A 26,948-nucleotide genomic window follows, 5' to 3' on the forward strand; every position below is an offset into this window, starting at 1 on the left:
AGATAATGACAAACTTCTTATTTTGAAAAGTCCCTAAACTTATTCTTTCTCTTTCTTTCCCATTTTTCCTGGGTTTCAGAATTTTCTTGCCTTTCATTCCTACTCCTCTCCCCTCTCTGCTTGAGCTCAACTCCTATGCCATCTGTCTGCCTCGCCTGATGACACTTCATTTTGTCAAGTACCTTGAAGGTGAGAAGTTTGCACCTACGCAAACCCCTTGCACAGTAAGTTTACTGTATTCTAATTCCTGAGCTTCTCTGGTGGCTGAGTGGTAAAGAATTTGCCTGCTAATGTAGGAGACATGGGTTCAACCCCTGGGTCAGGAAGATCCCCTGGAGAAGGAAATGACAACCCACTACGGTATTCTTGCTTGCGAAATCCATGGACAGAGCAGCCTGGTGGGCAACAGTCCATGGGATAGCAAAAGGGCTGGACACAGCTTAGCAACTGAACAATTCTAATTGCCAGCTCTCTCAGTTTTGTAGAGCTGGTTACACTTTTTCTCTGTAGCTATCTTTCTTTTTCCTTTTCCCACTTTTAAAAACACCTTCATCTTACTGCAGACCCCTTAACTTTGTTCTCTTGTCACTGCCAATAATGCCCCCTGATACATAAGGGCCTAACTCTGGTCACTAGCTTTCACTCAGAGGGCAGGGATGATGGTTTTCCTGGATTCTTTCTTCTCATCCATTTCCTAAATCCAGTCTTTTACCTCCTTCTGTTTCCTTTGAAGAAGTTCTCGGATTTAGCCCTGCTCCTGAATCCCCATGGTAACCATTGTTGTCTTTGTGTTGTAATCAACTGGATTACTACTGCAATGGCAGCCCGGTCAGAGGCTCTGACTTCAATGTCTTTGGCTTCTCTTTCAGACCACTAGTAGTCCTCTGCCTTTATTAGGAGCAAATCACCTGCGGTACATGCAAAGTTGCAGGCTCCATCCCAGAGATTCTGATTCAGTAGATTTAGAATAGGATCCCAGAATCTTCATTTTGACAAACATTTCAGGGTAATCTGGAGCATGTAATATATAGCCTACACTAAGAAACAATGCTTAGCTATTCCAATGCACACTATGAGATAATTCAGTGACTGCCTCACCATAGGAACTACGTACAATTCTCTAAGTGAACAAATCTTTCATACTAAACGCCAGTGAACTTTCCAGAGAATGAACTTTTGTCATATCTTTCACTACTTTAGGGAAAAAATATAATTGTCTAAAATTTCATGTCCAAATTCTCTATTCTGGTTTCCAAAGCTTTCCAAAATCTGATCCCATCTAATAATCAGAACATTGTCCCCCTTCTCACTGTTTTCCAACAAGCATCCTCTATCTCTGATAGGCTAATGTTTTCATTGTCCTCTTCTTTTGTTAAATATTTATTTATTTGGCTGTTTGAGTGTCAGCTGTGGCATGTGAGATCTTTGTTGTGTCAGGCAGGATTTTTCTTTGCAGTCCATGGACTTTCTAGCTGTGGCATGCAGGTTCCAGAGTACACGGCCTTTAGTAGTTGTCGCACGAGGTCTTCAGTTCCTTCACAGCATGTGGGACCCTAGTTCCCTGACTAGGGATCAAACCTATGATCCCTGAATTGCAAGGCAGATTCTCAACCACTGGACCACCAGGAAGTCCCATGCACTCTTCTGTCTTTATGGCCTTGGCTACGAAGACATGCACAGGAGACAATAATGTGCTTCAAATTTAAGGAATGAAGCAAAGTCAGACATAAAAGAAAGAGTGAGAAGCGAAGCTGATAACCTAGCAAGCACTGACCAGGCAATGTGATGTTAGTGTCTTAGATCTAAAGATGAATTTGTTTCAAATTAGGGTCTGGATCAGTCCCTAAGTAGCTATTAATACAATGTTCCAGCGAATAATACGCCTCTTGTGTGTCTTTTCTCACAAAGAATTTGCCTTCGCTCTTTGTTCCCTACTTGCTGGAACTTCTTTAGCACTCATTCTCATCTCATTTATTCCTAATTTCCTTCATTTTTGCTTGTAACTATAAAACCATAAATGCGTATATGATATTAATCTCCATATGACTGCTTAGGCTTTTGAATGCTATGAAGAGCACATCTCCATTGAATCTCCTCACCCATTCCTGAGGCTGTATTCAGTAGAGATTCAATAAATAATTATTTAAGGGAAGAGTGAAAACTAGCCCACTGTTTCCTTTCTTCTCACCACTTAGCTTGCTGACCAGCTGAAGACCTTACTGGGCAATGCAATGATGACTGAGGCATGTCACATACAGAGCCAGCTCAAATTTAGACTGCTGAGATGGATACCATAGCCAAGCCAGGACCCCGCCGACTGAGTGACTGAGAAGCCCAGACTTTGCCAGCCAGTCCTAGACTTGGCCTTTCCTACTATACTTTCTCTCCATCCTCCTCTAGAAGAACCACATCCCCAGACCCCAGAGTTTGTACTGCCCCCTGCTTAGCAGTTAAGAGTCTTCTACTAAGCACTCAGTTTTTGGCCTCTTAGTATTTTTATTTTTAATCTTTAATAGTATTTTCCTTTGGTCCTGTTCTGGTTTCTCTTTCTCATTTTCCAAACTGTTACTTGGGCACCTATCCTACCCACCAAAAAAACAAGAAACCTGCATACTGCGACTAGAGAAAAGCCAGTGTATCAAGGAAGAGCCAGTGTATCAAGGAAGGCCCAGCACAGCCAGAAAATTTAAAAAATAAAATTAAAAAGAAACAAAACAACCACTGGTCATGCAGTCTGCTTGCAGGCCTGCCTCATGGTGAAAGGCCCACACAAATCCATCTTGAGCCAAACTTCTTTCTTAAAAAAATGACTAAGTGTGGCTCAAGCGTAGTTTATAAAATTGCAGCTGAGATGAGACTGAGTCATCTGTCATACCCTGGTCTCTCTTTTACTAATCAGTTGTGAGAAACATTTCAGAACCAGAGAGCAGCAGCAAAGAAATATGAGATGCTCAGACTTCTCGAGGCAATTAGCGACTAAAGAGCAGAAGGCAAATCAGTCTTTCTGCCTTGACAGCCTTAAAATACACACGGAACGTAGACTTTGGAGCTACACTATTGGTGACAGATTTTGACCATAACACATTTGCTAAGAGGAAATAAAAATTACTCACTTCAGGACACGCATTCCATCCTCGCATAAGCAGAGATGCTATGGGCTTTGGGATGGAATAGCCGATGGGAGGTCGGATGTGGTGGTAAGCCATGTCTGCTGCCGCAGCCGCTGCAAACCAAATGGTCATGTCAGTTTTGAAATTCACATATTTATTGCAAGAAACATATGAACAGACAACAAAGAAATCATTAAAAATCAATCTGTGCAACATCAGCAGAGATTCAAAGAGGGCTCTGTGATGTTTTTTTAAACGCTTAAGCAACATAGTGGATAAATTGCTTCTGTAAGTTTGTGATTGTTCATTCTTTCAGTTATTCACTCAACAAATGGGGAGCAGAAGGGGTTTATACAGGAACAAAGAAACAAAGGAGCATACAAGCAGCAAGTAGTATTGGGTATGTACATGATGTTTCAGGAAGTAAAGACTGAAAGGCAGATCGGACCAGGCTATACGATGCCATAAATCCCAGGCTAAAGCACTTATATTACACATAGTAAGATGAGGTACCACTGATGTTTGCACCCCTGAGAGCACTTGTATCATTTGGGCAAAATAGGCTATTTTTTAAAGCTTAAATCTGGTTACTGGTTACAAGAACATTGGCATTTTAATTTTTAATACTTATAAAGTAGTTATTTGCTAAACTCAGATACTCCAATCCATCATTTTAGCTAATACTGCTCATTGATTGAACTCCCTAGTGTTGCCTGCTTGCTTAGATTTCTGAATATTGCTCATCACAAAGTCCCCATCACTGTTTTGTGATTCTTGGGACTTCTTTGTAGATTCCTGATTGCTGATTATTTTTTCTGTTGTACAATCAGTGATTTCTGTACTCCTTTGGAAATGAAACTTATAGTTACTTTTATTAAACACTTTTTATATAAAGTATCATAGTAGATATGTACATAAATTATTTCAATCCTTTAAAACTATGCATGAAAGGTAGGTGTTACTGTTACATGTGTTTGTGTGAGTGTATATATGTGTATGTATATTGCATGTATGTGTATTGCATGTATGGAGAAGGCGATGGCACCCCACTCCAGTACTCTTGCCTGGAAAATCCCATGGACGGAGGAGCCTGGTAGGCTGCAGTCCATGGGGTCACTAGGAGTCGGACACGACTGAGCGACTTCACTTTCACTTTTCACTTTCATGCATTGGAAAAGGAAATGGCAACCCACTCCAGTGTTCTTTTCTGGAGAATCCCAGGGACGGGGGAGCCTGGTGGGCTGCCGTCTCTGGGGTCACACAGAGTTGGACACGACTGAAGTGACTTAGCAGCAAGCAGCAGCAGTATTGCATGTGTGTGTGGGGGGTGTATATGGGTAGTTTTTAATTTATAAAAATTTTTACTATAACCAGTAGTTAGCACAGCCTCTTTTTTCCCCCAGATTTCATGCTCTCTTCAGCCACTTCACATTGAAAGTACTTCGTAAACAACACATGAAGCTCTTTTATTCCTCTGAAAAATTGCTCTGCACCCATGGGAGGCCAAAGTTCCAGGACACTGCTTCCTGTGTTCTAATGATGTCACAAGCATCTGTCTCTATCTTAATGACTTTTGAGATATGATCCACAACCACTACCTGTCTTTTACCAAAGTTTACTCAAATTAAATTCTGTGTATGGATCTATATCCAGCAGATATAATGCAATTATATGCAATGTTGCTTAACATTTTGCTTTATGGATCATTCAGAATTACTACATAATTTCCCAAAATGTAAAATTAATACTTGTTTTTCATACAAGTTTAGAAAATTAAAATAATTAGATTATAATCTTATTATTCAGAGAAAACAATTGTTAAAGTATCTTGAGCATTTCTTATATATTCTTTATATCATTGAGCTCATGTCCAATATAAAATTATGGAATATTTTTTCTCCTAAATTAAATATAAGCATTTTCTCATGCTATTAAAATTCTATGTTAACATATTTTTAATGACTGCATTTAATGTGATTTACCTAATTATTTCTCAGTTTTAGGTTGTTCAAATTGGGGTGTAAACACTTCAAAGAATATGTTTTACAGTATAAATTTCCCAATTTCATAGATCATTTTTGAGGTATTTTGAGGAGTGAATTTGTATGTCAAAGGCTGTAACCACTTTAGAGACTTTTGATACATACTAATGAACACTTTTCCCAAACAGTTGTAATAGTTTATGCTCTCAATAAGAAGTGTGTGAGAGCATTGTCATTATACCTGCATCAGAGTTAGGTTTTCTCATTTTATAACAGATTTTGCTAATATGAGAGGTAAATATACCCCAGGTGGCACAGTGGTAAAGAATCCACCTGCCAATGCAGGAGATGCAAGAGACACAGGTTCGATCCCTGAGTTGGGAAGATCTCCTGGAGTGAGGAATGGCAACCCACTCCAGTGTTCTTGCCTGAAAAATTCCAAGGACAGAGGAGACTGGCAGGCTACAGTGCATGGGGTTGCAAAGAGCCAGACATGACTGAGTGACTGGCATGCACACACACACACACATATCTGCTCATTTGTTGCTGTTTAAATTGTTCTTTCATAAGTAGTTAGGCTTAATATTTATTGATTAGTTATTTGTGTTTGAAGTCTTAAGTTCATTCCCTTTGCCCACCTGGAACTTCAATATTTCCTTCCAATAGCCATCTAACTGTACAGTGGTTCCAGGCCTAGGGAAGAGTCAGCAATTTCATTCCTGTTTTTGTCTTCAATGCCCTTTGTAATATATTTATTACATTTTCAATCCATTTCTGGCCACTATCAAGTAAACTTACAGTTGCTGATACTAAGAAAACAAAGAAACAAAAGACTCCTTATAACATATTTAGCAAATTTAAAAACATGACATAAAATATGTCTTTTGTGTCACAGAAAACTAGGCTTTTTAGATTCCTCCAGAGGCTACTCTTGACTATTTCTCATTCATTTTAGAATGATCTAAATAAATAAGCAAATAAACTGATGCTTAATGATCACTGGTCTTCTAACCCTGCTTTTTCACCTTATGATCATTTGGATATTGTTGAGCTGGTGCAGCTATAAGCACGCAAACCAGTGTAGTGAACACATTTAAACTAATTATACATCTCCTAATGGGTGGGGAGGGACTATTCATAAAGTGAGTTAAACTCAGATGCAGGTGCCAAACGTCTCCTCTGAAACTCTTTTAGTCTCTGATAGCAAGTATATAAAGTTACTTGTTTGCTTCTTGGCACTGTGTCTGAAAAATCAGTTTAAGATGAATGATATTTAATTCTTCATTATTCAAAGTGGATTCTGCAAGGCCTTGGCATCTCCTTCTCCCTTTTGCTTTATGCATTGTTGGCAGTGATACTACTCATTAGCACCTCTGCCAGAAAATGGGCAATGCAACGTGAGGGTCATGGAATTGAAATTTGTCACCTTTGAGATTGCGTTGCTTTGTCAGTCTTGCCTAAGTGGCCATGCTACACTAGCAGCCGAGAACTTTCTGGTATTCCAGATTCAGGAAAGAGAACTGTCAGCCCATTAATCAAATTTTTTACCTTGATTGCTACATAAAATATGTGAAATGACTTACGTAAACATTGGTTTCCACTTTCACAACTGAAACTTTGCTATTAAAAGAGAATAAAGATACACTTGAAAATCAATAACTTTTTATTGAGTGCCTTTTATTTCTTCAGTACTACTCTGATATAGTTATCAATAGATTGGCAAATTTATAATCTAGATTCTAGAGTAGGACTGTCCAATAGAACTTTCTGCAATGATGAAAATGTTCTTCTGTCCTGCTCAATATATGTCTGTTAAGAACTTAAAATGTGGCTAGTGTGACTGAGAATCTTTTTAATTTTACTTGGTTTCTATTATTTTAAATTTAAATAGCCATGTATGTCTCGTGATTTCCATACTGTACAGCACAATTCTAGAGCACACTTCCCATTATCCTGAATGAGACAAATTAAACACAAATTTGTGAGTCAACCTCAGGTGTCTGCATAACCACAGTTTGATTTGTGGATTCAAGTTCTTTGTTACCAAGAAAAGAAAAGATATGAAAGGAGATTGTGAATGTTGTCTCTCAAAAGAGGCTAGTTACAGAAGAAGCATTCAATACAACATGCGTTAACCTTCATTCATTTATTCAACATGTATTGCACATTCTATGTGAGTGATGACAGGCAGAAGAAAATGAAGTGCTATGATTTTCAAAGAATTACTAAATGAATAATAATGAATTACTGTAATTTTCACTGATTTAATAGTTCAACCATAAGTTCCGAAATGTGACTCTTTTTGCCTATGATTCCTTTTTTCCCTATCCTCTTTCCCTGCATTACATCTACTGTCCTTTAGGTCTTAGCTTTGATAAACTCTCTCTGGGTCCCTTCCTATGGACTCCCATAGCACTCTATACTATAATAGCAATTACTTAACTTAATTGCCTAGTTACTTGCTTGTCTCTACAAATAGATCACAAGCTTCTTGAGGTCAGGACTGTGTCTTTTCACCATTGTCTCCTGTGCACAATGATTAGCATTTAGCAGGCATTCAATAGATAGGTAATGATAAGTCAACAAATGTGTTAGTTCAAAATATGATTTCATTGGAAAAAATATAGATCATGGTATATAAGACTCACTACACATCTATTCTACAAGTGAATGAAGATGATGGATTAATGCCAATTAATATGTTGCTCATTATTATGTTTTTAGGACAGAGCATAATGCTTAGCTATCAAGAAATGTAGAATGAATACTAGGTTTTGTTTGATCTGAAATTAAAACATACTTAAATTATTGATATCTCATGACATATTGTTGGAGAAGGAAATGGCAACCCACTCCAGTATTCTTGCCTGGAGAATCCCATGGACAGCACAGCCTGGCAGGCCACAATCCATAGGGTTGCAGAGTCAGACACGACTGAAGGGACTTAGCAGCAGCAGCAGCAGCAGCAGCAGGATATCTGGAGGGCAAATTTTCAGCCTGGCTTTGCTTTTAATTCTCTGGGAGATCCCAATTAAGCGTTTGCCTCTGTGAGTATTAATTTCTCTAACTGTAAGATGAAGCAGGGAGGGCACACTGTAATGGTGACAAGCATGGGTTTGAGGGGCAAGAAGCCATGAATTTAAGTCTTGACCATACCTGTTGGTAGCAGATGATATTGAGCATGCATCTTATCCTGATAGAACCTGATTTGTGGGTTACAGTTAGAATTAAATAAAAGAAAGTCTACGTAGAGCATGTCACATTGTTGACTCTCAACAAACGTTGGTGGTTGTTGTTGCTATAATCATACCTACAGATCCAAGGCCCCTACTGCTTCCTTTATTCTGAGCCCAGAGAACCAGATATCAAAAAATATTATATATTTTCTAGTCTCTTTAGACCCCAACACATTGCATTGAGTTACTGCAAATCACAAGGCTAAAAACCACCTCCTCTGTCATCAGCCCCATTTCATAACATGACATAGCCATTGTGGAGAGGATGACTATGCAGTAACCCATGATGAACTTAATTAGCTTTACACTGTTTATGTAAAGCTAATTCTGATGACTAGATTCTGAATTCCTCAAGGAACCTATCACTTCCTGTCTTATGTTTTATAGAAGTAAAAGAGAGAGCAACAAAGTACAATATTTTGTTTGTAAGTTTTGACTAAGATAAAATTGCCAGAATTTTTTTTCTGGTTTGTGTGTATATGTGTTATAAAAAACACAATTGATTCTACTTCATTGTTTTTAATGGGTAGGGATGTGGTGAAACAAAGAAAAGGCAGTCTACCATCCCAGCAAGAGCTAAGACACATTCTTTGTTAAACTGACACTTTTCAGTGATGTATCACCAGAGCATACAGCATCTGAGAGAGACCATGAGATTGCAATCTTGAGATTGTACTAAGAATGGCTTAATTTTTTAAACCACATCCCATTCTCATTACAGGCTGTCAGAAGAATAGATTAATTTGCACCATTGTCTGTTCTCATTGCAATCTTTGTCAGTGTAATGAAGTATTGGAATGTTAATATCAGCTATATTCATAGAAATATCACCATCCATTGGACCGATTTGATCTTTCCTGTGATCTGTGTAGTGACTGGCTGGCATTACTCTTCTGAGTGATAAACTGATAGGATTAGCACAGCAAACATAGGACTTCAGAACTTTAGTTCACTCCTATTTTCCTATCACTGCCAAAGCACTGTCCACATCTGCAATGTGCTTCTGCCCTTTGAGGTTATTCGGCATCATGCCTTTTAGGATCCCAATCATATATGGAGCAGCAGCAGCAGCATATATGGAGCAGAACATAGTCATCTAATATTAAGCAAGGGTATAAAAAGCAAATGGCTACAAATATATGAGATCCGTGATATAACTGGGTCTCTAATTTATATTATTCATATTTTTTAAAACCACATGTGACACATAAAAAGTTTGCAAGCCATATTTAGCTACTGGACTGTAGGTTTGCGACTCTGACTTAAAGCCTCAGTATGAAGTTTCACCAAAATTTGGCTAAATTGGATAAATTGTTAGTTGTTCTTAATTTGCTGCCATATCCCAAACTTAGTTAACAGTCTGGCATTAAGGAATCCCAGGACACTGAGTTGAATCTCCTTGTGAACCAGATGGCAGTATACATGGCAACAAAAGGAAAATAAGAGGCTATTTTCTCTGGCTCCAAACTATAATCCAAAGATGACCTGCAGAATTGAGTACCTGGTTATAAGGGAATGGGACTGGATAAAATATGGACTGATGAATTAATTCATCCCAGACTTCTTTCAGTTCAGTTCAGTTGCTCAGTCGTGTCTGACTCTTTGCGACCCCATGAATCGCAGCACGCCAGGCCTCCCTGTCCATCACCATCTCCCGGAGTTCACTCAGACTCACGTCCATCAAGTCCGTGATGCCATCCAGCCATCTCATCCTTGGTCGTCCCCTTCTCCTCCTGCCCCTAATCCCTCCCAGCATCAGAGTCTTTTCCAATGAGTCAACTCTTCGCATGAGGTGGCCAAAGTACTGGAGTTTCAGCTTTAGCATCATTCCTTCCAAAGAAATCCCAGGGCTGATCTCCTTCAGAATGGACTGGTTGGATCTCCTTGCAGTCCAAGGGACTCTCAAGAGTCTTCTCCAACACCACAGTTCAAAAGCATCAATTCTTCGGCGCTCAGCCTTCTTCAAAGTCCAACTCTCACATCCATACATGACCACTGGAAAAATCATAGCCTTGACTAGACGGACCTTAGTTGGCAAAGTAATGTCTCTGCTTTTGAATATGCTATCTAGGTTGGTCATAACTTTTCTTCTCCTTTAGTTTTCATGATATATGAGAGGAGACAGACCCAGGAGAGAGATAAAATCTGGCAAGCAGGTGTTGGTTTCCTTCTTTAAAACGTATCCAGGACAGGTCTTGCTTGCCAGGTCATACCAGCTTCTTTTTCTTTTTGCCTGATTCTTCTCTGCTTGGCATCATAGCTTGGCTCCTCCTCCCTCCCATCTCATCATTTCTGTCAGAGATCTGCTCTCTTTCTGGGTCCATCATCTTCCAGCTGGCTAAGTCAGAGGCCCAAAGGCAGTCCAGGACTTCTCCTCTCCTTCGTGCTCTTACCTCAATCCGTTGAAGAGTCCTGTTAAAAATCTCTCAAAACCAGCCTCTCCTTTCTCTTCACTAGTGAAATCTTAGTTAAGATTTGATACATTCTCTTCTGGATTACCTGGTTTCCTTGCTTCTTTTTCAAACTTCTCCAATCTACCCATTGTTTTGCAGCAAGAGGGAACATTCTAAGACAACAGAGTTTTACCAGTGACCTGCTCAAAATCCTGCAGTGACTTTCACTATTGACAAAGAAGGCTCTTTACACTGAAGCTCTAGCTTTATGCTTAGAGCGTGTCTCTGGCTGCTGATTCCCTTATATGCTCTAATTCATCCCTCTCGAAAGATGCCCCTGCACCTTGCCCAGGCTGCCTTCTGCTAGGATACCTTTTCCATCTCCCCACTATTTGCCTGTTAAATAGTACTCATCTTTTAAATATGCAATTTGGTATCATCTGTCTAAGAATCCTTCCCTGATATCCTATTGCACCACCACTCTGGGCAGGAGAGCCCTCCAGGGAGCATTCTTGGCACTTTCTGATTCCCTCAGTTGGGATATACTCTGTTGATTGTTCTTTTTCTCATGCTCCCTCTACACTGCAAGGTCCTGAGCAATGCTGTTTTCCTCTTTGTCTTCCTCTTACTTTAGCACAGTTTCTGGCCAGAGGAGCACTTAATGATGACTTAAGATAATATTTATCGAGTGCTTACTATTACCAGCCATCATTCCAACCCTTTGAGGCAAGTCCTGCTATTATCCCCATTTTAAAAATAAACACACACACACACACATACAAAATAAAGACACTGAAGTACTCAAGTATAGCTTGCTTAAGCAGCTTTAAGTAAGATTACAAGACTCATGCTTTTACACTTATGCCAAGTCTCTTTAGCCTGAAAAATATTTGAGTTAGCCTGAAAAAAATTGAGTTAATTGCCAATGTTTAAAAATCTTTTGATTTCTGAAGAAGCACACAGAAGTTAGTTGATATGGCAACAGTGAGCAGGCATCCCTATGTTTCTTTCCTGGCACTGTTTGGCTGCAGCTAGGTAGCAGCTGTCCCCTTGAGTCAGAGCTTGTGATTTCCTGTCCACCACACTGCCCTGCATCAAGCATTTACTTGCTTCCCCTGATTGTGTGGGCATTTGATTGTGGGATGCTGGATGTGATAGCTTTTTCAGCTTTTTCTGAACCTGAGATTATAAGGTTAATTTGAATATATTTTGTGTAAAACAGACTTTAGCTTCAAATTCTTCTAAAGGCACACTCATTACTTATATCACTTGTAGTTAATGCTAATATTTGCATTCTATTTATATATTCCTCCTAGGAAGTAGGATTCTGTTAAATCCAGGAGGATGAGCCATGTGTAATGTTGCTGTTCCCATAATTGATAATGCTGTCCCACACTGTAGTCATGGATTTGTTCCTCATTGTAAATGGCTAATATGTAGCTTATATTGAATCTGATCCTTCACATAATTTATTGCTGAACATTTGCTAAACTGCCTAACCACTGCAATGATATTAACAGTCTCAGTTCTTGATGCATGATAACTGTCTAACTTTAAAAAATTCAGCATCTATCATAAACAAACTCTTTTTTCCCAATAAAGTTCTATAAATTCTAATATATGAGACATTGGATTCAAGTTATCTTTGGTGAGACTTCTGTTTTATTATATAATATTCTCCCTCCAAAAACAGTAAATATTTCTGAGGGCCCATGAAAGAAGGAATCTTTATCTTTTTGAAATACTCATTTTATAATTAGCAAAGGGTAAAACAGTAGAGAAAATTGCAAAAATATATAAGTAAAATATGATAAATACGATAATAAATGACAACCTAGGGCATGGAAGAGACTGCACTTAACTGAATATTGAAGAATTTAGGAGGCTATTTTTGGAAGAAGTAATATTTAAATTAAGACCTAACAGTAAACTGGAGTTAGTATGATGAAAAGTGGGGAGGAGTGTGTCTGACAAACAACTCCCATGTGCAGGGACATGGAAGTGAGAAGAAATGTGTCACGTTGAGAAAATGAAACAGTTCACTATGACTGAGCATAGAGAGTCTACGAGTGGGAGGTGCTGGACCTGGAGAGGCAAGAAGAAGCCTAACCACAGGGGCTTTTAGATTGTTTTAAGAATTTTTTTTAATCTTAAGAACAAAGGAACTTATTGAAGACTTTAAGTAAGGGGAGCTAGATGATCAAATTCGAGTGTCTAGAAAGCTATATCTAGGGCTTCCCTGGGAGTTCAGCAGGTAAAGAACCCACCTGCAATGCAGGAGACCCTGGGTTGATTCCTGGGTTGGGAAGATCCACTGGAGAAGGGATAGGCTACCCACTCCAATATTCTTGGGCTTCCCGGGTGGCTCAGCTGGTAAAGAATCTGCCTGCAATGCAAGAGACCTGGGTTCGATCTCTGGGTTGGAACGATCCCCTGGAGAAAGGAATGGCTACCCACTCCAGTATTCTAGCCTGGAGAGTTCCATGGACTGTATAGTAAACTGTTACTGTGATGTTTTGAAGCAGTTACTTTACATTGTAATTTTTTCATTTAGTCCATCAGGATGTACTTTTTGGGGGAAGAAATGCTGGAGCCCAAAGAAGAAAATATCGAGGCAGCTAAGCACACTTGTCAGTGCTTTAATAGCTGGCATTGCTATCCTTGCCATGATCACTGGCATTCCTGTATACTAATAGATTTATTTTAAAAATGTTTTTTTAATCTTAAGAACAAAGGAACATATTGAAGACTAAGTAAGGGGAGCTAGATGATAAATTTGAGTGTTTAGAAAGCTATATCTAGTTATAGTATGGAAACTGGTGAAAAGAAGATGGTGAGCAAAACTGGAGACATTTAAGACAGTTAAGATACTCTGCAGAATTCTACTCGTGAAATAAGGAAGTAGCCATGCAGAGGGAGGTGCTGCTGCTGCTGCTAAGTCGCTTCAGTCGTGTCCAACTCTGTGCTACCCTATAGATGGCAGCCCGCTGGGCTCCCCCATCCCTGGGATTCTCCAGGCAAGAACACTGGAGTGGGTTGCCATTTCCTTCTCCAGTGCGTGAAAGTGAAAAGTGAAAGTGAAGTCGCTCAGTTGTGTCTGACTCTTAGCGACCCCATGGACTGCAGCCTACCAGGCTCCTCTGCCCATGGGATTTTCCAGGCAAGAGTACTGGAGTGGGGCACCATTGCCTTCTCCAGTAGAGGGAGGTAAGTGGATATATTTGAAAGATATTTAGAAAGTAGGATTGAAAAATAAGAAAACAAATGAAAAACAAAAGTAAATAAGGAAGGAAGGAAAGAAGGATGGAAGGAAGGAAAAAGGAAAGAAAGAAGGAAAGAGAAAAGTCAAGGATGATTTTAAAGTTTTTATATGGGCTCCTGGCGAATGATAATTCAACTCAAGCACAGAATCATAGGAAGCCTTGACCCTGCATTACAATTTGCCCTTATTTTTTATCTTACAGTTTCAGAGAGATTTCAATTTGTAAAATTCAGTCACAGAATCATCTCATTTGATCCTCAGAGTAATCTCTGTGCAGTCATCATTAATTGCATTTACTGAAGAAACTGAGCTTGTGAAAGATACTAGAAGCCAGATGAAATGCAACACATTCAAGAAAGCAAAAGAAGGTTTGATGGCTGGAGCACAGAAAGTGAGATAATATGAGCAAGTTCAGAGATCCTGAATCATGTAGAGTGTTGCAGGACATATTAAGAATTTTGAGATTTATTCCAAAGAACAAGGGAAACCATAGGATGATTTTAAGCAATGGTAACATAGTCACATTTATATTCTTAAAGTATCATTGCAGTGGATGTGTAGAGATTGGAGAGGAAAAGAAGAACAAAGAGAGAATGGTCAAAGAACTATCACAGTAAAGTGATAAAGATGGCACTTGGAACTAAGGTGGTGGTGGATAAAACTTTAGATGAAGATAGGGTATATATACTTCACTAATTCTATTCAGTAATGTACCAGAGACCCTTGCCTGTGTGAGAAAGCAAGAAAAATATATGAAAAATACACATATTTGAAAGAAAGAAGTAAAATATTCTTTATTCTGAGATGACATAATCATCTGCTTAATATCCCCAAAAATGTATAAGAAAGCTACTTGAACTAATGAGTATATTTAGCAAATTTATAAGGCACTAGGTTGTTAAAAATTAATTATATCTCTATACTTACAAAAACCATTATTCATTGAATTAATAAACCTTTAAAAGAGCATCAACAAACACAAAATACATAGAAAGAATTCTAAAAAAAATATGTGTAAGGTTTCTATGATGAAAACTACAAACATATTGATGACAGAAATCAAAGACCTAAATGAAGGGAGAGATATAGTGTTTCTCAGTTGGAAGATTCAACGTGTGTAAGTTGTCAGTTCTTCCCAAATTGCTCTACAGATTCACCGCAATTCAATCAAAATTCCAGCAAAATTTTTCTGTAGAAACAGACAAGCTGGTTCTAAAATTTATATGGAAAAACAAAAACTTTACAACAGCAAAAGCAATTTTAACAAAGAAGAGCAAAGTTGGAGGATTCGCATTATATGATTTCTAGATTCACTATAACTTATCAATATAGTGTGATATTGGCATAAGGGAAGACTTATATTGATGGAACAGAATAAAGTCCATACATGTGGTCAATTAATTTTGATAACAGTACCAAAATAACTTAATAGATAAAGGAAGTGTTTTAAATAAATCATGCTAAAAAATGGGCATCCATATTTAAAAAAATTAACAAAGACTACAAATTCAACTCTTACCTTATACCATTAAAAAGTAATTCTAATAGATCTTATAAATATAAAACCTAAACTTATAAGATTCCCATAAGTAAACACAGGAGGAAATATCTGTGATCTTGAGTGTAGCAAAAAATATTTTAGATAGGATACATAAAAATATTTATAAGTTTGATAAGGTAAATTTCACTGAAAAAAAAAAAAAACTTTTGTTGTTTGAAAGGCATTGGTTAGATTATGAAGAGGCAAATCACAGACTAGAGGAAACTACTTACAAAACACATAGCAGATGAAAGAGTCTACCTAGAATCTAAATACTCTTATTAGTATATAAGATAATTTAAACAAATAATTCACCAAAGAAAGAGATATGAACAGCAGATAAACACACAAAATTATCAATATTATTAGTCATTAGAGAAATATAAAATAATGCCACAACTATTTACCATAATATACCTACTCAAATTGTTAATAATTTATTTTAAGTGGACAATAAAAAGAGGGCTGGCAAGGATCAACTGAAATTCTCATACACTTCTCATACAAGGCACACTGGTACAGATGCCTTGGAAAAAATCTTACTGTAATATCTAGTAATTATCATATGTATTTGTCCAAGAGTAATGAAAACAAACACACAAAAACCTAAATGGTTTTGGCAATTACCTTCATAATAGCACCAAACTGAGAATAACTCAGATGATCATCAACTTGTAGGTGGATAAATAAAACCAATAAATAAAACCAAGGTACATTAACACACCTCTTCATAGATCACAGCCTTGTGATGAAAAAGTGTGCATAACTCAATAAAGCTACGAGCTACGCCATGCAACGCCACCTAAGACGGAGGAGTCATAGTGGAGAGAGAGTTCTGACAAAGCATGATCTGCTGGAAGAGGGAACGGCAAGCCACTCCAGTATTCTTGCTGCAAGAACCCCACGAATACGAATGGTATGAAAAGGCAAAAAACACGACACTGGAAGATGAACCTCCCAGGTCAGAAGGTATCCAATATGCTACTTGGGAAGAGTGAAGGGCAATTACTAACTGCTCCAGAGGCAACGAAGGCCTGCACTAAAGCAGAAAGGATGCTCGGTTGTGGATGTGTCTGGTGGTGAAAGTAAAGTCTGATGCTGTAAAGAACAATATTACATAGGAACTTGGAATGTTAGGTCCATGAATCAAGGTAAATTCGAGGTGGTAAAGCAGGAGATGGCAAGAGTGAACAACGACACTGTAGGAATCAGTGAACTAAAATCAAAAGGGATGGGTGAATTTAATTCAGATGACTATTATATCTACTACTGTAGGCAAGAATCCCTGAGAAGAGATGAAGTAGCCTTCATAGTTAACAAGACATGCAGTACTTGGGTCCAATTGCAAAACAAACAGGTTGATCTCAGTTCATTTCCAAGGCAAACCATTCAATATCACAGTAATCCGAGTCTGTGCCTCAATCACTGATGCCAAAGAAGCTGAAGTTGACCAGTTCTAGGAAGACTGACAAGACATTCTAGAACTAACACCAAAAGAAAAAAAGATGTCCTTTTAATCATAGGAGATTAGAATGAAAAAGTAGGAAGTCAAGAGATACCTGGAGTAACAGGCAAATTTGGTCTTGGAGTACAAAATAAAGCAGGCCAAAGGCTAACAGAGTTTTGTCAAGAGAACACATTGATCATAGCAAACACCTTTTTCAACAACACAAGAGAAGACTTTACACATTGCTGTTGTTATTCAGTCACTTAGTCGTGTCTGACTGAGCGACCCCTTGGACTACAGCACATTGGCCTTCCCTGTCCTTCATTATCTCCTGGAGTTTCTTCAAACTCATGTCCATTGAGTTGATGATGCCATCCAACCATCTCATCCTCTATACCTCCTTTTCCCCACTGCCCTCAATCTTTCCCAGCATCAGGGTTTTTTCCAGTGAATCAGCTCTTTGCATTAGGGGGGCAAAGTACTGAAGCTTCAGCTTCAGCATCAGTCCTTCCAATTAATATTCAGGGTTGATTTCCTTTAGGATTGACTGGTTTGATTTCCTTGCTCTCCAAGGGACTCTCAAGAGTCTTCTCCAGCACCACAGTTCGAAAGCATCAATTCTTTAGTGCTCAGCTTTCTTTATGGTCCAGCTCTCATATCCGTACATGATTACTGGAAAAACCATAGCTTTGACTATATGGACCTTTGTGGTAAAAGTGATATCTCTGCTTTTGAATATGCTGTCTAGATTTGTTATAACTTATATTCTAAGAAGAAAGTGTCTTTTAGCTTCATGGCTGCAATCACTGTCTGCAGTGATTTTGCAGCCCAAGAAAACAAAGTCCGTCACTGTTTCCATTTTTTCCCCATCTATTTGCCATGAAGTGATGGGACCAGGAACAACAGACTGGTTCCAAATAGGAAAAGGAGTGCGTCAGGCTGTATATTGTCACCCTGTTTATTTAACTTATATGCAGAGTACATCATGAGAAACTCTGGACTGGAAGAAACACAAGATTGCTGGGAGAAATATCAATAACCTCAGATATGCAGATGAAACCCCCCTTATGGCAGAAAGTGAAGAGGAACTAAAAAGCCTCTTGATGAAAGTGAAAGAGGAGAGTGAAAAAGTTGGCTTAAACATCAACATTCAGAAAACTAAGATCATGGCATCCGGTCCTATCACTTCATGGGAAATAGATGGGAAAACAGTGGAAACAGTGTCAGACTTTATTTTGGGGGGCTCCAAAATCACTGCAGGTGGTAACTGCAGCCATGAAATTAAAAGACTTACTCCTTGGAAGAAAAGTTATGACCAACCTAGATAGCATATTCAAAAGCAGAGACATTACTTTGCTGACTAAGGTCCATCTAGTTAAGGCTATGGTTTTTCCAGTAGTCATGTATGGATGTGAGAGTTGGACTGTGAAGAAGGCTGAGCGCTGAAGAATTGATGCTTTTGAGCTGTGGTGTTGGAGAAGACTCTTGAGAGTCCCTTGAACTGCAAGGAGATCCAATCAGTCCATTCTGAAGGAGATCAGCCCTGGGATTTCTTTGGAAGGAATGATGCTAAAGCTGAAACTCCAGTACTTTGGCCACCTCATGCGAAGAGTTGACTCATTGGAAAAGACTGTGATTCTGGGAGGGATTGGGGGCAGGAGGAGAAGGGGACAACCGAGGATGAGATGGCTGGATGGCATCACTGACTCGATGGAAGCGAGTCTGAGTGAACTCCGGGAGTTGGTGATGAACAGCGAGACCTGGCGTGCTGCGATTCATGGGGTCGCAAAGAGTCGGACATGACTGAGTGACTGAACTGAACTGAACTGAACTGATGGGACCAGCTGTCATGATCTTAGTTTTTTGAATGCTGAGTTTTAAGCAAGCTTATTCATTGTTCTCTTTCACCTTCAGCAAGAGGCTCTTCAGTTCCTCTTCATTTTCTGCCATTAGGGTGGTATCATCTGTGTATCTGAAGTTATTGATATTTCTCCCAGAAATCTTGATTCCAGCTTGTTATTCATCCAGCTGAACATTTCTCACCAAACGGTCCATACCAAAATCAGATTGATTATATTCTTTGCAGCTGAAGATGAGGAAGCTCTATACAGTCAGCAAAAACAAGACCTGGAGCTGAAACTGTGGCTTAGATCCTGCGCTCCTTATTACAAATTTGAAGAAAGTAGGGAAACCACTATACCATTCAGGTATGACCTAAATCAAATCCCTTATGATTACATAGTGGAAGTGGTAAATAGATTCAAGGGATTAGATCTGATAGACAGAGTGCCTGAACAACTATGGACAGAGGTTCATAACATTGTATAGGAGTCAGTGACCAAAATCATCCCAAAGAAAAAGAAATTCAAGAAGGCAAAGTGGTTGTCTGAGGAGGCTCTCAAATAGCTGAGGAAAGAAGAGAAGTGAAAAGCAAGGGAGAAAGGGAAAGATATACCCAACTGAATGCAGAGTTGCAGAGAATAGCAAGGAGAGATAAGAAGGCTTTTTTTCAATGAAAAAATGCAAAGAAGTAAGGAAAAACAATAGAATGGGAAAGACCAGAGATCTCTTCAAGAAAACTGGAGATATTAAGGGAAATTTCCATGTGAGGATGGGCATGATAAAGGACAGAAATAGTAAGGACCTAACAGAGGTAGAAGACATTATGAAGAGGTAGCAAGAATACAGAGAGTTCAGTTCAGTTCAGTTCAGTTCAGTTGCTCAGTCACGTCCGACTCTTTGCAACCCCATGAATCGCAGCACGCCAGGCCTCCCTGTCCATCACCAACTCCCGGAGTTCACTCAGACTCAGGTCCATTGAGTCAGTGATGCCATCCAGCCATCTCATCCTCGTTTGTCCCCTTCTCCTCCTGCCCCCAATCCCTCCCAGCATCAGAGTCTTTTCCAATGAGTCAACTCTTCGCATGAGGTGGCCAAAGTACTGGAGTTTCAGCTTTAGCATCATTCCTTCCAAAGAAATCCCAGGGCTGATCTCCTTCAGAATGGACTGGTTGGATCTCCTCGCAGTCCAAGGGACTCTCAAGAGTCTTCTCCAATACCACAGAGAAGAAACGTACAAAAAGGGCTTAATGACCTAGATAACCACGATGGTGTGGTCACTCACCTAGAGCCAGACATCCTGGAGTGTGAAGTCAAGAGGGCCATAGAAAGCATTAATACAAACAAAGCTAGTAAATGTGATGGAATTCCAGCCAGTTATTTCAAATCCTAAAGGATGATGCTTTTAAAGTACTGCACTCAACATGCCAGCATATTTGGAAAACTCAGCAGTGGTCACAGGGTCATTCCAATACCAAAGAATGGCAATTCAAAGAATGTTCAAACTATGGACAACTGCACTCATTTTGCGTGCCAGTAAGTTAATGCTCAAAATCCTTTAAGCTAGGCTTCAATAGTACATGTACTGAGAACTTTCAGATGTATAAGCTGGGTTTAGAAAAGGCAGAGAAACCAGAGATCAAATTACCTACATTCATTGCATCATAGAGAATGCAAGGGAATTCCAGAAAAAATATCTACTTCTGTTTCATTGACTATTCTGAAGCCTGTGATTGTCTGGATCATACACACACACACACACATCAACACAATGGAATATTACACAGGAATGTGAAAGAATAAATAACTGATAAGTGTTCTAACATGATTCCATTTATTTGACATTCTGGAAAAGGCAAATTTACAGGGACATAATTCAGATCAGTGATTGCTAGGGGCTGGGGGTATGAAAGGTGAATTGATTCCAAAGAGGCATGGGGGAACTTTTGAAGTATTGAAACTACTGTTTATCATGATTGTAGTTGTGATTATACAGCTGTATATAGTTGTTAAAACTCCTTGCATTATTAGCCTAATATGTTAACTTATACTATATTATAACTTTTAGTATAAGTTGAGATATAACTCATATAACTTATATGATAAGTTATAAGATATAACTTATATCTCAACTTATACTATATAAATTAAACATTTTTTTTTAAATTTGACAATTGCAATAATTTAAATGACGAAGATGGTAGCTTGAGCTATGATGTTGGAAGATGATGATAAGTAGTGGATAAGTCTAAGATGTTCTTAGGATGTAAAATCCACAGGAAGAGGTGAACTGATTGACACAGGAGATGAGAAGGGAGACATGTACAGTGAAAGTTGCTCAGTTATGTCAGACTCTTTGCGACCCTATGAACTATACAGTCTATGGGATTCTCTAGGCCAGAATACTGGAGTAGGTAGACTTTCCCTTCTCCACGGGATCTTCCCAACCCCAGGATCGAACTCAGGTCTCCCACACTGCAGGCAGATACTTTACCAGCTGAGCCACAAGGGAAGCCCAAGAGAAGAACAAGGGAAGCTCTGATAAAAATACTAAAATATGTCTTGAATTACAGTGGATTTTTTAATATACTCATAAATCTTACCAGAAATCATATTCTAAGAGGTAGAGAGATGATAACAGATCAGAAAAAGAAATAAACAGCAATTCTTGTCCAGTTCAAAATAGAGTCCTCTTATCCACACTATAATAAGGGCCAGATCCCATGATTTAAAACTATGAAAGCATATAGAGAAAAGTTAGGACAATTATGTATAGAGCATATAATTTGTGAAAAGGTCTTGGTTAGACAGTATGCAGAGTGTAATTAAAGACCATATGGTTATTAGGAGGAAAATATCTTAAAAAGACAGTATGAGATATGGCTATAACTCTGCACATGAGTACTAATAAATATTGTGATCCTGGTTAAGACTTTGAACTTGTGTGAATACCCACATTTGTAAGGTATGTCTTTCCCTAACATCCCTTTTGACTTGATCCATCTGACATATTTGAGCTTCCCTGGTGGCTCAGACAGTAAAGAATCTGCCTGCAATGAGGGGAACCTGGGTTTGATCCCTGGGTTGGGAAGATCCTCTGGGGGAGGGCATGGCAACCCACTTAAGTCTTCTTTCCTGGAGAATCCCCATGGACAGAGGAGCCTGGCAGGCTGCAGTCCACGGGGTTGCAAAAAGTTCGGACACAACTGAGTAATGTTCACTTCACCTCTGATATATTCTGTTAGGGTGACCACTGAAAGAGCTTACACTATAGTTCATTATAAAATTTCTTTATGATTTAATCTGAAAACTACTTTTGAATCATGGTAAGTTTTGGGGATGCAAAGTCAAGGGGTTTTTCGACTCATGGTGAATACAAGTAAACAATGTGACCAGACAAAAAGAGAAGAGCAAATAAAATGGAGAGAAATGCAAATCAAATTTACTTCAAATATTTGTACATTTCTCCCTGTGATTAGATTCCCTACCTCCATCTTCTGCAGTTACACAGAGTATAATGTATATTATCAAATATAATCAACAACAAAATTATAGGCTCACTCACAAAGTCCCAGTTTTCAAATGCATCTATATGTATATAATACAAAATTAGAAAAAGCCATTCTCCTTTGATAAGGTGAGACAAGCCGAAGCAGACCTGATAGATAGTTTTTATGTGTTGTTACTTTCAGCTCACCTTTATATGCACACCAAAAAGGCACTTCTAAATCAAATCTCAAAAAGTAAATATGGTGTTATTTACATTAGTCGTACTCACATTCCACATGGCCATAGTCATCTGCTTGTTTTATTAACAACAGATAAATCAAAACCTTAAGCTTTAATAATAAAATATATCTACGCTTCTGTGTGTCTATGTCCAAAATCATATAGTTATAGGCCATTAAGTCTTCTGAATTGGGCACATACCTTGAGACTGTTTCTTTACTTCTCACCTTGCCAATCCACCAAGAACTGTCATTTTGGGGAAACAATGTTTCTTGAATTTGTGAAAATGCAGAGAACTCTGGAAATCAGAGAAATCTTTTTTTTCCCCCTGGCTGCACCCTGCAGCTTGTGGGATCTTAATTCTCCAAGTAGGGCTCTCGGCAGTGAAAGCATACATTCCTGACCACTGGAACACCAGGGAATTCCCTCAGAGAAGCCTTAACTGCAGCATGGCTTACCCGGCTTGAGATGAGCGAAGGGAATTTCTCCAGTGAGAAGTTCCCACAGACACAGAGCATAGCTGAAGACGTCGGCTTTGATCGTGTAGCGTGTACACTGTGTGAACACCTCAGGAGCCATCCAGCGGAGGTTCTGCGGGTCAAGAAACATTCAACAAGTCATTGACCAAGTGTTTAGTTCTTCTACTGTAGGACAGTGTTCTTCTTAGCGAGGATTTGTTAAGTATTCTATGTTCTCAAAAATATAAACGTAAAATAACATCAATACTGCCCTCAATATGTGCAATAATAAACTGGCACGTTTACACAGAAATGTTTACTGCTGCCTTTTAGTTTTTCAAAGGGCGTTTTTTCAATCATTGGAAGATCATGCAATCCATAATTCTTCCAAATATACTGCAACAATATTAATTGCCAAGTAAAATGGTGAGCACAGCAGCGGTACTGTTTTGCTTATCTCTGAGTATCTTTCCCCTGGAAGCCTTGCAAGCTTCTGAATGGCCATCCATGGATTCATCCAAGAACTCTATGCCTCCCTGGGTGTGAATCATGCACTCTGGGGGGAAGCATCTCTCCTTTAGAGCTTCAGGTTGTAATTTAGGAAGTCACTAAATTAGACCAATAAATAGTGCCCTGATGACTGAGGAGAGAAAGGGTCTCAGGGGAGTGCCCAGAATATTCGTGTGAAGGAGATATCTCACTGGCAGGATCAGGTCTGTCATATCTCCTTTTTTTGCCCAGTGGTGTTATTTCTAAATGCTGTTTGTGCAATATTCCTGAAAGCAAGCCCATAAATCACGACAAGTTTCTCCGTACAAAGTTCTACCCTCATGTTTTGATAGCATCATTTAATTCTTTTTATTTGCAATTGTATATTTTTTCATTTTTAAATATAAGTTTCCATTATGGGATGCAATTGCATAAATTTGGTTTATGTGTGGTTTAAGAAAAAGAATACTAGAGGTAGGGAAGAAAAATTCTAGTCCTGGGCCTACTATCAACTATTTGGGTGGTTCTGAGAAAGTCTCCTATGCTTCTTGGATCTGAGATTCCTCAAGGGTAACACAGGAGGCAGGCCCTTCTAGCTCTAAAATCTCGTGGCTTCATAATCATATCAATGAACTTCGCCAAATACCTTCTGTCTTTGTATTTCCCCTGAAAGAAACTAGTATTCTCTTATTACTCTTGGTGATATTCTGTGTGTAGTGCTGCCTGCTGATAATTCTTTTGAAGTGTCTACATTATTTTGAAGTCATGCATAATTGCAGCTTTCCAAGAATGTCTTTATTTCAATTATGGTGCTTATATGCAATCCTTCCACATGAGCTTTCACATTCCAAGTAGCCTCCAATTATATAGCAGATTATGAGTTTTGTCACAACAATGCATCAACAGGAGTAAGCATAGAGTATGCCCATTTTTTTTTTTCACAGGGGGTAATAGAGTAATTAGCAAACTTATATAAGGCCACATAACTAGTAAGAAATAAAATAACCTTCAAAATAAATCTTGAGTAGGGCTGTGCTTAAAGACTCCACTCCTAGGATAGAAGAATGTTACTTGCTTTGCAGAAATTCAATTCAATTTCATTCAACAAAAGAATATTTAACCAGAGTTTCCACTAGCTACATTTTAGAATCTCCTGGGGAAACTTTTAAAAGATACATGTACTCAAGATGAACCCTGGGACAATGAGATCAGAATTTCTTGGGGCTGGATTCAGGTTGAATGCTTTTACAAAAGTTTCCAAAGTGATTTCAATGTGCAGCCACGGTTGAGGTCCACTGAGTTAGCTATCTCTGTGTCAAGATGCCAGATAAGATCTGTATGTCTTGTCAAAAAAAGGACCCACTCTTCCCACCTCTCTCATATCTTACCATACTTCTCCTTTCTTACTCCACTCCAGTCAATCTGGCCTTGAACACACAAAGGACTCTCCTGCTGCAGGACATTTGCACTTACTGTTCCCTCTTCTACACTGCTCTTCTCCTCTTATGGATAACTCCCACATAGGTCTCTTATCAAATGCTATCTTTCTATCTCACTCATCTAAATGACACCCTCTATCATGTTCCATTCATCTGCTCTGCTTTGTTTTTTTCTTCATAACACTTATCACCACCTGATATATATTTTAATTTGTTCAATGTTTATCTTCTTCCATTAAAATATTAGCCCCATAAACACAAGAATTTTGCTTTGTTCATGGTAATAATCCCAGGTCCTTGAAAATGTCTGACACTTAGTAGGTATTCCATAAATGTCTGTTGAATGAATGAAATTAAACTGGGGAAATCAGCATGCTTAATCCTTAATTCATGATGTGGTTCCTGCCTTCCTCTTTAACTCGTCTCTCACTTTGTCTTCTCACACAGGGCATGCCAACAATGCCAAGCTATTTAAAGTCCCCAAGGAAAGCTGGTGTTTCTCCTTCCCCTGTGCCTTTGCTCATGTGTTCATTCTGTTGAATTGATTTATTCCTGTTCATTCTACCTGAGCTCCCATGAGGCTTTGCCACATCTCTATCATAGAATGTCCATACTGCCTTCACCCTTACTTGCACATGGATTTTCCCACTACAAAATGAGTTACTTGAGATCAAAGACAAGCTCTTATTCACATTTTGTATTCCTGGCGCTTTGTACAATGCCTGACACATTGTAGACCCTTCATAAATGTTTGTCCAGTGAATAAGAGTACTACCTAGCAGTGTGAAAAAAGTGCTACAAAAGCACAGACAGAAAAGTGTGTGGGGAGGAGGTGGAAGGGGCAGTTTACAGGATGGAAGGTACTTAAAATGGGTAAACTTTTCTTGGCCATGCAAGATAATTAGACTTTCTCGAGGTGAGATGCAATGAAAGGTTTTTGGGCAGGGAATATGACCCTGGGAGAGTCATAAATCTGTGAAAGTGAATAAAATATTTGGGGAATAGCCAGATGGCTTGTATGTATGTTGCAAGAGGCATAGGGGACTTGAGAAAATGTTTAGTGGGAAACGAAGTCGTAGAAGAGTCTTGGGTTCAGACTTGGGTGAGAGTGTTATAACATTTTAATGTTTCCTAGGTGGTGCTAGAGGTAAAGAATCTGCCTGCCAAAGCAGGAGATGCAAGGGAAGTGGGTTTAATCCCTGGATCAGGAAGATTCCTTGGAGGAGGAAATGGCAACCCACTTCAGTATTCTTGCCTGGGAAATTCCATGGACAGAAGAGCCTATGGACTACAGTCCATGTGGTTGCACAGTCAGACAGGACTGAACGTGTAGATACGCACACAACATTTTAAGCATCATTGACGATTTACAGGAAGAAGTCAATTGTCAGAATACAACACTTGGCTGATGTTGCAAAGAATGAACTGGAGGGGAGGACTGGAATTAAAAGCCTACAACAGTGGTCCAGAAAAGAGATGGGGAAGACCTGAACCGAGGCAGCGGTAAATGAAACTTTGGAATAAACTAAAAAAGAAAAGAAATAGAAACAAACATAAAAAGTGATTGAGCAGTGTGTGAGCAGAAGCAGGAAAAGGAAGGAACAGAAAATTAGCCCAAGCTTGAGTAATTAAATAACACAGCTAGGTCAGAAAGAGAAGTACACGCCTTCATGGGGAGGGGAGAGGGAAAAGCAGATAATGAATCTAAATGCAGACATTTCGAGTGCAATTTATGTTTGCTTCAGATGTTATAATTTATATTTTCCTTAAACATTAATGCTTGACTGTATCACCTATCGCCTTACAATGTTAAAATGGAAAACTATAAATTGTTAATAGATGCAGGTAAACTATGGATTTTATGGTTAGCTATTAAATTTTAACTCTACCACTTAATAAGGAGATCTAAACATGAAAGTCAATTATCCATGCCCGCCATGTACTTTTCAATTAGATTTGAAACAAATTCTGTTACTTTTTCTGTAACAGTTTTCAAATATATATCTAATCTATTTCTCTAACAG

General features: G+C 38.8%; 1 protein-coding gene across 1 annotated transcript in view; it reads right to left on the reverse strand.

Annotated features, from left to right (window-relative positions):
- The window catches only part of LOC120856988 (serine/threonine-protein kinase TNNI3K), a 330,300-nt gene that overhangs the window by 91,676 nt on the left and 211,676 nt on the right, over positions 1–26,948 (reverse strand). The window contains exons 20-21 of the mRNA XM_040232554.1: positions 22,997–23,129; positions 3,114–3,223 (exon numbers count right to left, since the gene is read on the reverse strand). Of these exons, the coding sequence (XP_040088488.1) occupies positions 3,114–3,223; positions 22,997–23,129 (243 nt within the window). The remainder of the gene's footprint in view (positions 1–3,113; positions 3,224–22,996; positions 23,130–26,948) is intronic.

Source organism: Oryx dammah, unplaced genomic scaffold (assembly GCF_014754425.2).
Source record: "Oryx dammah isolate SB20612 unplaced genomic scaffold, SCBI_Odam_1.1 HiC_scaffold_28, whole genome shotgun sequence".
Classification (NCBI taxonomy): domain Eukaryota; kingdom Metazoa; phylum Chordata; class Mammalia; order Artiodactyla; family Bovidae; genus Oryx; species Oryx dammah.